This window comes from Carcharhinus amblyrhynchos, chromosome 11, assembly GCF_965287045.1.
Source record: "Carcharhinus amblyrhynchos chromosome 11, sCarAmb.v2.hapA, whole genome shotgun sequence".
Classification (NCBI taxonomy): Eukaryota; Metazoa; Chordata; class Chondrichthyes; order Carcharhiniformes; family Carcharhinidae; genus Carcharhinus; species Carcharhinus amblyrhynchos.
In genome coordinates, this window is record NC_137334.1 from 90901584 (window position 1) to 90914252 (window position 12669).

The window sequence follows — 12669 nt, forward strand, 5'->3', positions numbered from 1 at the left end:
TCTTTTCTGCCCCTTCAATTTTAGCAAAACATTTGGTTAACAATAATTTCACTTTTTATTCACATCATCAGTAGTCAGCAAAGAAAAAGAAGAATGTGGAAGAAAGTAGAACTGGGGTCCACAAAGATCGCAGGGGATTGTAAGGCTGCAGGAGGTTACAGAAGTAGGGTGGGGGTGAAGCCATTAAAGTGATTTTAGCGTGATAAAGAGTTTGTAAGACACAGGTGCAATAAATGGCTCCGAGCAGAACTCTTGCTGGATGGAAAATATTCCAAGGCTATGGGAAAGAGCAGGGGACTGGGACTTACTGAATTACTCTTCATAAAATCTGGTGCAGATTAAATGAGCCAAATGGCTTCCATCTGTGCTCCACTATATGTTCTATGGAAGGGAAATAATTGTTGGATAAGATCTCTTGTAATTACAGCTTGCTAGTCACTGACCCTGGGTAGGATTGATAGTTGAGGTGGATTAATCCAGTTGAAGAGCTAACACAGGCACGATGACTAATTGGTCCCCTGAGTTGCAGTTACTGTGATTCCAGGACAAACATCTTATAGGTGATTGCAGATGCTACAGATAAGTTACTTGTGCTGTAACTTCACTTACTGTGAGCTGCTGACGTCCATGTCGCTGTTTTTCTCTGATGAACTAATTTCAAGGTCTTGTGGACTAAATTCGGAGAAAGCTAAAGATTACTATCAAATTTAATCAAAGCATGTCAGGTTACTGCTTAGATAGTTTATTATGGGACTAAGCTATAAAGTTCAAGTCTGACCCAGATTTGGCCCCTGGTCTGTGCTTGGGGTGCAACAGATAAACTCATCAGAATCCACCTGGGTTAAAATTTTAAAAATAAATAAATACTAATAATCTCAACAGGATTTTCAGCAGAGGATTTTTGGACTTTACTTGGATTACTTACCTGCCAAAAGGAGCGATTGTTAAAAAAACTTTTAAACTGACTTTTCAGGAGGGAATGTTGGGGAAACATGATGTGATGCAAGATAGTCTGGAAGTTTACAGATAAGAAGGCATTCAGAGACTCTTGAAGGACCAGGGTAAACACCAGGTGCCATTTGGTAGTATGAATGTGTGGAACAGTAGGCAAGAGAGAAAGGAAAGTTACCAAGACAACTTTTGATTTTTAGCAGTAAGATCAGTGGGATAGTAATCCAGAGGCTCAAGCTAAATCCTACAATATCCATTGTTAGAATTTAAATTCAACTATGAAACCTGGAATTATAAAGCTAGTCTCAGTAATGTGACTAAGACATCACCTATCTACACTAACAATCATTGATTGTTGGAAAAACCCATCTGGTTCACTCATGTCTTTTAGGGAAGGAAATCTGCTTCCTTACCTGGTCTAGCCTGCATGTGGCTCCAGACCCACAGTCATATGGGTGACTCTTAACTGCCCTCTGAAAAGGTCTAGCAAGCTACTAAGTTTAATACAATTAGGGATGGGCAACAAATACTAGCAAAGGAATTATTAAACTCTCATTAATAGGATGTTGGCAGAGAACTGGATGTTCCGTTGCACCACAGTTGGTTGTGCTGCAGAGGAGAGGAGTAAAAAATGTGGGAATGCAATAGTTATAAGGGATTCAATTGTAAGGGGAATAGATAGGCGTTTCTGTTGCCCAAACGAGACTCCAGGATGGTATATTGCCTCCCTGGTGCTTGGGTCAAGGATGTCTCGGAGCAGCTGCAGGACATTCTGAAGAGGGAGGGTGAACATCCAGTGGTCGTAACAAACACTAGAGGTAAAAAAGGGATGAGGTCCTAAAAGCAGAATATAAGGAGCTAGGAAGCAAGTTGAAAAGTAGGACTTCAAACGTAGTGATCTCAGGATTACTACTTGTGCCACTTGCGAGTCAAAGTAGAAACGGCAGGATACAGAGGATGAATACATGGCTGAAAAGATGGCGTGAGGGGGAGGGTTTCAGATCCGTAGGGTATTGGGACCAGTTCAGGGGGAGGTGGGACCTGTACAAACTGGACGGGTACAGCTGGGGGGGGGGTACTTGCTAGAGTGGTTAGAGAGAGTTTCAACTAATGTGGCAGGGGGTTGGTAACCTTTCCAAAGATTCAGAACAGGGCAATTAAGAACAAGAGAAAAAGACGGTGAGGAGAATAAGGAAAGTGATAGGCAGAGAAATAAAGGGCCAGAGTCAGATAAGAACACAGTAAAAAATAGTAGGAAAGGGACTAGTAGGAATGTGGAATGTGGAACTGAGCCACGACAGATCAGCCATGATCTTATTGAATGGCGGGGCAGGCTCGAAGGGCTAGATGGCCTACTCCTGCTCCTATTTCTTATGTCCTTATGTTCTTATAAAAGAAATGTTAACAGTGCCCACCTTCAGGTTTTGCACCTGAATGCTCATCGGATTTGAAACGAAATGGATTAATTTGTTGCACAGATAGATGTAAAGAAGTATGATATGGTTGGCATTACGGAGACGTGGCTCCAAGGTGACCGAGGATGAGAACTAAACATTGAGGACTATTCAGTGTTTAAGAAGGACAGACAGAAAGGATAAGGTGGTGGAGTTAGAAGGCAATTTTTTCACACAGTGGGTGGTGAGTGTCTGGAACAAGCTGCCAGAAGTAGTAGTAGAGGCAGGTACAATTTTGACTTTTAAAAAGCATTTAGACTGTTTCATGGGTAAGATGGGTTTAGAGGGATATGGGCCAACACAGACAATTGGGATTAGCTTTGTGGTTAAAAAAAGGGTGGCATGGACAAGTTGGGCCGAAGGGCCTATTTCCATGCTATAAACCTTTATGACTCCATTAGTTAGGACATTTTTAAGAGTTAGTTGACCTCACGTCTGATTAGCCTACAATTAGATTAAAAATAAATGATCCTACAGCAGTCTGGTCCCTCTATGGGGATCTGTACTGGTCAGGATAGACATCAGGCTCAATTGCAATAAGCAACTCCTCATACTGGAAAGGGGCAAGGAAATGCTACGTGCAGGGAACAAAGCAGGAACTGAGTGGTGAAGAATACAAAAGAAGTAGAATAGAACATAGAACACTATAAAAACCAGATTTCAAAAGTTGGAAGAGTGGACCAGGAGGCAGACGGAGAGATTTTGGGTGCGAGGATATTTGGTAAAAAGACAGTCAGATGGAGAGATACTAGAGTGAGAAAAGGGGTTAAAAGTGAGGCTGTCAATGGCAGAATAAATAGGGTTCCTACCGACATTCACTGTCTTAGTCAGCGGTCTTAGATAAAGCAGGATTCCCCAGGTCAGACAACTTTACCCCAGCAAAAAGTTCACTCCTACAGGGGAGAAAATTGGGATTTAAAAAAAAATCAGGTGGTATATATTAATGCTGTTGTTTGTTATTGATATATATGTTCTCCTCTAGATTGTTAATCACAACATGTTGAGGAAGACAGCTCACACAGATCAGCTTTCACACTATTTTGAAATTATATGTTTGGCACTCAGGGAAAGGGAGGCCCTTTTTGACAACACTGTGGGTCAGGAGGAGCATGAGAACTCCCCACCATCCCTCAGAAAAGTCCTCGGCATATTTTCAGTCAATCACAACCTCCTTCTCTCTCCCCGCCACAATTCCAGTCCTCCACCTCGAACACTGATCTCAGTTCTATGCCACCTGTCAGTATCCCTCTCTAGCAGCCTTCCCCTTTCCGATTGTCTCTCCTTGTCTCCATACCACCTACCATCAGCCGTCATCCCATTCTTGTTTCTCAAGGACTAGCAGTGAGGAATGGGTTCCAGTGCAGGAGGACATGCCAGGAGCAGAACTTGAAGGGGCTGTTGCTGCTTATGTTTTCAATTCTAAGTGTTAGCATAACTGACTTACAGAGGTGAATTTTACTGTCCCGTCCACCATTGGAATCAGAGCAGCAAGGGGCCGACCATGGAAAGGTCCACTGACCTTAGGCAGGATTTTATGGTTCCAGGACAGCATGGCCATTAAATCCCACCTATGAGCTCCAATATCCATTGTGAGGGTGCAGTGGAAGATGACTACATTAGAAGAAAACAGTTTATCAGAGGATAGCAGGACCTTTGTACAATGTTTTTTTCCATTTCCTAAAAGCTGGCCGGCACAGACCCAAACCTGGAACACTGCATACAGTTCTGGTTTCCTTACCTTAAAAAGCTTAGAGTAACATTGGAGGCAGTCCAAAAAAGATTCACCAAGCTAATTCCTGGGATGAGATGATTGTCCTATCAAAAGTTACTAAATAGTCTGGGTCTGTATTCGTTGGACTTTAGAGGAATGAGGGGTGACCTTATTCAAATATATAAGATCCTGAGGGGGCTTGATAGGGTTACTGGTGAGATGTTTTCACCAGTAGGAGAGTCTCAAACAAGAGGATATTGCTACAAGATAAAGGTCCGGTCATTTAAAACTGAGGAGTATAGAAATTTCTTCTTGCAGAGGGTGGTGAATCTCTCTGCCCCCAAAGTGTAACTGAGATTGGTTCATTAGAAGTACTCAAAATGGAGGTGGTTAAATATTTGATAGATCGAGGAATAGAGGGCCATGGGGAAATGGCACAGAAAAAGAGTTGAGGCAGCATAGATCAGCCACGATTGTACTGAATGGTGGGGCAGGCTTGAAGGGCCTCTTTCTGTTATTATTTCTTGTATTCTTGTGTTGTGTTTTTGTCCTGTTTCTTAAGGACTAATCTGGGCAATTTTCCACATTGCTGGGTAAATGCCAGTGTTGTAGCTGTACCGTGACAGCTTGGCTAGAGTGTGGCAAGTTCTGGAGCAGATTATTGCTGGAATATTGTTAGGGCCCATTGCCTTTGCTGCATCCAGTACCTTCAGCTGTTTCTTGATATCACATGGGGTGAATCAAACTGGACTTTACAAGAGTGACACTTGTGATGCTGGGGACGTGGGAAGGAGGCTGAGGTGGATTATCTTCTCAGCATTCCTGGCTAAAGACTCTCACCACAGGTTGTCGTGAATGCCTTTTTTTTTGCACTGATGTGCTGGACTCCTCCATCATTGAGGAAGAGGATATTTGCGGAGCCTCCTCCTCCAGTGAATTGTTTAATTCTCCATCATGGCTAATTTTTTTTCATTGGTGTCACAAGTAGGCTTACATTTATACTGCAATGAAGTTACTGTGAAAATCCCCAAGTCACCACACTGGGCACCTGTTCGGGTACACTGAGGGATAATTTAGCACGACCAATGCACATAACCCCGCCTCCCCCCCACCCCCCCCAAACCCCCTGCAACACCCTGATCATATAAACTATTAGTTTAAACTTTAAACTCATACTTTAGACGGTCAGGGTATTGTCGTGGGAGAGGAGTGGACAGTAAAATTGACCTCAATGCCTGGGTCTGGAGAAGTGGTAAAATCAGCAGGGATGCCACTGCACAAATGGTCATCCAATAAGTGCAGAAATATCAGAATTCAGTCCCCAACGTGGAATAGCCTGGCAATCATGGCCTCACACACTACACTGGCGGTTTGGGTAAATGAATGGGTGAGGGTGGCACAGTTTGCTGGCAAGGGATTGAAATTTAGGCATCTGGGATAAAATTCACAGAATCCCCTAGAGTTAAGAAGGAGGCCATTTGTCCCATCAAGTCTGCACTGACTCTCCGACAGAGTATCTTACTCAGGCTCTTCCCTCCACCACTTAAGTGGCAGGAGTTACATCTAATGCATTGGTTGAGGAATTGCTTGGCTGTCTATTACTTGCTGCTTATGTTGTTTGGCATGCAAGTATCCTCTGCTGTAACTTCACTAGGTTCACATCTCATTTTTAGGTATGCCTAGTGCTGCCCCTGTCATGTCCTCCTGTACTCTTCATTGAACCAGAGTTGATACCCTGGCTTGATGGTAATGATAAAGTGGGGGATATGCCGGGCCATGAGGTTACAGATTGTAATTGAATACAATTCTGTTGCTGCTGATGGCCTGCAGCACCTCATGGAAGTCCAGTCTTGACTTGCTAGATCTGTTTGAAGTCTGTCCCATTTAGCACGGTGGAGGTGCCACACAACACGATGGAGGATATCCTAAATGTGAAGACGGAACTTTGTGTCCATGAGGACTGTGCTGTGGTCACTCCTACCGATACTGTCATGGATAGATGCATCTGTGGCAGGCAGCTTGGTGAAGATGAGGTCAACTACGTTTTTCCCTCTTGTTGGTTCCCTTGCCACCTGCCATAGTCCCAATCTCACTGCGATGTCCTTTAGGACCTGGCCAACTCAGTCTGTGGTGGTACTACTGAGCCACTCTTGGTGATGGTCATTGAAGCTCCCCCACCCAGAGCACATTCAGCACCATCCTCAAGTGGTGTTTGAATGGAGGAGCACTGGTTCATCAGCTGAGGGGGATGGTAAGTGATAATCATATCTGATTTGGTCCCATAAGACTTGGTAGGCTGAAGAAATGATGTTTAGGAATACCAGAGCTCCCTCCCAACTGTATACCACTGTGCCACCACCTCTGGCTGGGTCTATCCTCCTGGTGACACAGGTAGTGAGGAGCCTAGGTCCTATAACAAAAGCACAAGTTAAAACAGGCACAATGGCAATCTTCCAATGCAATAATCAAATGTTACGTCCCAACAGCATCTGGTGATTAATTCTTGAGACTACTAATATTGGACTGCGAAGCTCCCGCTGCAGACGTAATGCCAGCACAGGCATGATGAGCCAAATGTTCTCCTCTGCAATGCATTTATATGACTCAATAAAACAAATGACATACATACAGGGAGCGTGACACGGTGGCACAGTGGTTAGCTCCGCATGCTGCACAGCACCAGGGACAAGGCTTGGGTCTCTGTGTGGAGTTTGCACATTCTGCCCGTGACTGCGTGGGTTTCCTCCAGATGCTCTGGTTTCCTCCCATTGTCCAAAGATGTGTGGGTTAGGTGAATTGGCCGTGCTAAATTGTCCCTTAATATCAGGGGAACTAGCTAGGGTAAACGCATGGGGTTATCAGATAGGATCTGGGAGAGATTGTGGTCGGTGCAGACTCAATAGGCTGAATGGTTTCCTTCTACACTGTAGGATTCTATGATTCTATGATCATGTGACAGGTATAAACAAGTTACCAGTGAAGTAATATCACTTACGTTGGGCTGCTCTGATCCAATTCTTCCTTACTCTGTGAAGCTTCTTGAATGCTTAAAGACTCGAAAGTACTTCTAAAATACAGAAAAAGCAAGCAATTACTGTAAAATTTCAATTATCAAGCGTTTCATCACTAAGATGTGGAGCCCAAGTCTGGCCGAGGTTAATTCCTTATCTATGATCTTATCTACCTCTAGTGTAATAGTCAGAAAACACTTAGGGTATTGGAGGGGATACACCTGGAGTACCTTGTGCTGTTTAGGTCTCCTTACCTGAGGAGGATACTTGCTGTAGAGGGTGTACAACAAAAGTTCACCAGACCCAATGAGGGGACTGTCCTATGAGGAGAGGCTGAGCAAACTAGGCCTTTATAATCTGAAGTTCAGAGAAACGGGAGGAGATCCAACATTTAGAACTGAGGTGAGGAGAAATTTCTTCACTCAGGGGTCGTGAATGTTTGGGGTTCCCTATCCCGGAGAGCTGTGGATACTCAATCATTGAATACATTCAAGACAGAAATCAATAGATTTTAGTTAGGACGGATAAGCGGAATTGGGATGGATGATCAGTCATGATCTTGTTGAAAAGCACAGCTGGTTTGAAGGGCCAAATGGCTAAATTCAACTTGGTATGTTCCAATTAGCCTCAGTGTTGGGAATTCTGGGAGACGGCAAATGCAGAGGGTTGATGAGGTGCAGCATTGAAGGAGAGAGGCTGCCATTGGTGGAGTAGGTGGTATATTAGTAATGTCCCTGGACTAATAATCCAGAAGGCCAAACTAATCGCCTGGTTCACGGGTTCAATTTCCACCACAACAGCTGATGGAATTTAAACTAAAAACTGGTCTCAGATTGTTGTAAAAACCCTAGCTGGTTCACTAAGCCCTTTAGGGAAGATAAAAGTACAAAGAAAATTACAGCACAGGAAGGCGCCCCTTTGGCTCTCCAAGCTTGCATTGTTCATGCTGCCTGACTGAACTAAAACTCCCTACCCTTCCAGGGACCATATCCCTCTATTCCCATCCTATTCACCATTGTATCTGCTTCACTATCTACCCTGGCATCGATTTCTCGGCACCCACCACCCTCTGTGTAAAAAACTTGCCTCATACATCTCCTTTAAACCTTGCCTCTTGCACCCTAAACCTATGCTCCCTAGTAATTGACTCTTCTGCCCTAGGAAAAACCTTCTGACTATCCACTCGATCCATGCCCCTGATAATCTTGTAGACTTCTATCTGGATTGAAGGAGTGAATTGATAGAAGTCTACAAGATTAGACTTCTTGTAGACTTCTATCAGTCGACAAGACTTGGTCACTTGGTGCCATAAGACTTGGTAGGCTGCAAAATTGATGTTAGCTCCCTCCCAACTGTATACCACTGTGCCACTACCTCCAACCTCTCCTCATAGCTAATGCCCTCCATACCAGGCAACATCCTCGTAAATCTTTTGTGTACCCTCTCCAAAGTCTCCACATCCTTCTGGTAGTGTGGCGACCAGAATTGAACACCAAGTGTGGCCTAACTAAGGTTCTATAAAGCTGCATCATGACTTGCCAATTTTTAAACTCAATGCCCCGGCCGATGAAGGAAGCATGTAGTATGCTTTCTTGACTACCTTTTCCAGCTGCGTTGACAGTAATCGGTGTACCTGTATACCCAGATCCCTTTGTTTATCAATACTCTTAAGGGTTCTGCCATTTACTGTATATTTCCTATCTGTAATAGACCTTCCAAAATGCATTGCCTCACAATTGTCTGGATTAAACTCCATCTGCCATCTATCCACCCAAGCATCCAACCGATCTATATCCGGTTGTATCCTCTGATAGTACTCATTGCTATCCGCCAACCTTTGTGTCATCCGCAAACATAGTAATCAAATCAGTTACATTTTCCTCCAAATCATGATATATATATATATATAAATATATGTTACAAAAACGGAAGGAAATCTGTCAGCTGTGAATCCAGAGCCACAGCAATGTGGTTGACTTTTAACTGTCCTCTGAAATGGTCTAGGCAAGTCACTCAGTTGCACCAAACCATTACAGAAAAGTCAAAAAAGGATAAAACCGGATGGACCACCTCACATCCATCATATGCACTGGAAAACACAAGGGCACACCCAGCCCTGCCGACCCTACAAAGTCCACTTTACTAATCTCGGGAGGGTTGTATTAAAATTAGGTGAGCAATGCTGCAGATAGTCAAACAACAACCTGACAGACAACCTCCAACTCATACCTTTCAGTCAATGTCACAAGCACCATCATCACTATTCCTAAGCTAGTGCTGCACAGTGACATACAGAAAGGATGGAGTTACCCAGGGAGTCCTCAACATTAACTCTGACCCCATGAAGTCTTAATGGCTTCATAGGCAAGTAAACCTTGTTGGAATTTTGGAAAATTAACACCAAAAGGCAAACAGTAAAAGCAGTGAAATAAGAATACTGATCCAAATTGGTCTTGCATACTTTAAAATAGAACGCTAGTGAAAAATGGGAAATGAGAATACTGGTGCAAAGTGCTTTTTCCTATTGGGTAATTACCACTTATAACAAAGGGTAGCAAGAGCACAGTGTCTTATTGCCCTGTTTCTGTTGCTGTACCTCAGTCCTGTTGCTGTCAACTCATCTGCACTATAGTCCTGTTCTTGTGCCATTTAGTTCTATAGCTATAGCTATGTCTGTAACACCACATTCTACACCCTCTCCTTTCCTTCTCCCCTACGTACTCTATGAATGTAATGCTTTGCCTATATAGTGCGCAAGAAATAATACTTTTCACTGAATCACTATACATGTGACAATAATAAATTAAGTCAATAATAGTTTTTAACTTTTGGAAAACACACGTGATGCGATCCTGGTTTTTCCACAATCTCCGTGACTGTTTATCCACAATGCAAAAAATTATGAGTTTCCACAGCCCATCATTAGCAGGTTTATGCCTTCACATTTATACTTAAAGATTGAATCTCATATGTATCAGTTTCTTAAACTCTGACTGCTGCTGAAAGTATCACAGTCATTGTGTTGCACTCAAGAGGGCACGGCTTAATTAATGTGAGTAAATCCAGAGTGCTTTGAACAATTCCATTCCAATCCCCAAACCCACTGAGAAGGACAAAGGCAGCTGGCACATGGGAACCTGCAAGATCATCTCGAAGTTACGCACTGACTTGGAAATAAATTGCCATCATTGCTTGGTAAAAATCCTAAAACTCCTGACTTAGCAGCACTGTGGGAGTACCTTCACTACACCGGCTCCAGTGGTTTAGGAATATGGTTCACCACCACCATCTTTAGGGCAATTAAGGATGGACAATAAATGCTGGCCTCATCAATAACACCTGGATCCCAGGAATAAATAAAGAAGTAAATAAATTATACCTGCATTACCTACAGTTATACAGAATGTGTAACATAGAAACAAAGCATTTGGCTCAACCAGCCTCTGCCAATATTTATGCTCTAATCTAGCCTCCTCCCCATCCTTCCTTATTTACATATAAAGAACAAGGAAAATTACAGCACAGGAACAGGCCTTTTGGCCCTCCAAACCTGCATTGACCATGGCTGTCTTACTGAACTAAAACCCCCTTTCGGGGACCATATCCCTCTATTCCCATCCTATTCATGTATTTGTCAAGATGCCCCTTACAAGGCATTACTGTATCTGCTTCCACTACCTCCCCCGGCAACAAGTTCCAGGCACCCACCACCCTCTGTGTAAAAAATCTGCCTCGTGCATCTCCTTTAAATCTTGCCCCTCGCACCTTAAACTTATGCCCTCTAGCAATGGACTCTTCCATCCTGGGAAAAAGCTTCTGACTACCCAATCTGTCCATGTCTCTCATAATCTTGTAGACTTCTATCAGGTCGTCCCTTGAGAACAAACCAAGTTTCTCCAACCTCTCCTCATAGCTAATGCCCTCCATGCCAGGCAACATCCTGGTAAATCTTTTCTGTACCCTCTCCAAAGCCTCCACATCCTTCTGATGACTTGAATTGACCACTATATTCCAAGTACGGTCTAAACAAGGTTCTATAAAGCTGCAACATGACTGGCCAATTTTTAAACTCAATTTTGGCAAGTCATACATTCGCATATCTCTCTTTTCCTTATGTAGTTATCTAGCTTTCCCTGAAATACATCAATGCTAATCCCTTGGCCACTCTATGTCTTACAAGATCCGCATTCTAAACATTCTGTCAGGGACCACAAAAAATTGTCCTAGTTAAGAATAATCAAACATCTTCTCTAAGTCTACGGTATATAATTCTTTCAAAATTTTAACACAGGCTCTTGAAAAGACACCCCTCTTTTTTTGACTTTCCTACTTGCTGAAGCTTCTATGATAGAATGCATAACTTCCACCACTGAGGATGTCACACAGTGCAGTGTCTTTACCAAATGACCCATCAGGGCAACTCCACAAACAAGGGCTTTTTATCATCAGTGTGCTGGTGAAAGTTGGCAAGCGGGTAATGTTGCATAAGTGGCCATGTTGGTGATAGCCAATCACTCAACGGCTATTTTCACCCCCAGGCTTTTGTCTGCACTTTACCTGGATGTCACAGGGGGCAGGCTGACCACCCTGGGTCGAGCTGTCAGTACCACCTCCCCCCTGCTGGCTTCTATCAGTATATTCTGCAGTGTGTTCTCCAGAATTGATTCCAGAAGGTCACAGAACTCCGGGTGCCTGGAAATAGATGAAGGTAGGGGGTGTCAAGGGAAGGAAAAAGAGTTATCGAATGCCACAGTCAAATATGAAAAATTGTTCTAGCAGTTGCTATTAACAGATTACAGAGTCAATCAGCAATACACACCATGGCTGTCAGTACCTGAAAGAGAATGCTTGGTTACTGTTTGAGCCCATCCACCATCTTGAACATCCACCCCACTCCTCCACCTGTCAATTGTGGGAGGCACTGCAGTTCAGCCACTTGCCTTCACACCAACCCGTTATAGATTTTGACCTTGTAGTCTAACTATCTTCAGTTTAATTAAACCAGTCACATTCCTCCCTATTCATATGCACAAGCCTGTTTCAAAGTATATGACAGTGATATTAAAGGTGCATTTGACAGCATCTCCATAGCTCTGCAACCTCTACCCACATGGGTAGCATGTCCAAAGTATGAGGAAAACTGAGATTTTGTTTTTCTTGTACTATCACTGTCATATACTTTAACACTGGGGTGGCACGGTAGCACAATGGTTAGCACTGCTGCTTCACAACTCCAGGGACCTGGTTCGATTCCTGGCTTGGGTCACTGTCTGTGTGGAGTTTGCACATTCTCCTCGTGTCTGCGTGGGTTTCCTCCCGGTGCTCCGGTTTCCTACCACAGTCCAAAGATGTGCAGGTTAGGTTGATTGGCCATACTAAAATTGCCCTTTAGTGTCCTGAAATGCATAGATTGGAGGATTACTGGGTAAATATGTAAGGATGTGAGCATAGGGCCTGGGTGGGATTGTGGTCAGTACAGGCTTGATGGGCCTCTTTCTGCGCTGTAGTGATTCTATTCTAACAGACTTGTGCGTATGAGTAG

General features: G+C 43.6%; 1 protein-coding gene across 1 annotated transcript in view; it reads right to left on the bottom strand.

Moving 5' to 3' along the window:
* Positions 1–12669, bottom strand: part of cfap65 (cilia and flagella associated protein 65) — a 137924-nt gene that overhangs the window by 5397 nt on the left and 119858 nt on the right. Inside the window, exons 32-34 of the mRNA XM_080198323.1 lie at positions 11685–11819; positions 7112–7183; positions 610–672 (exon numbers count right to left, since the gene is read on the bottom strand). Coding sequence (XP_080054449.1) covers positions 610–672; positions 7112–7183; positions 11685–11819 — 270 coding nt within the window. The remainder of the gene's footprint in view (positions 1–609; positions 673–7111; positions 7184–11684; positions 11820–12669) is intronic.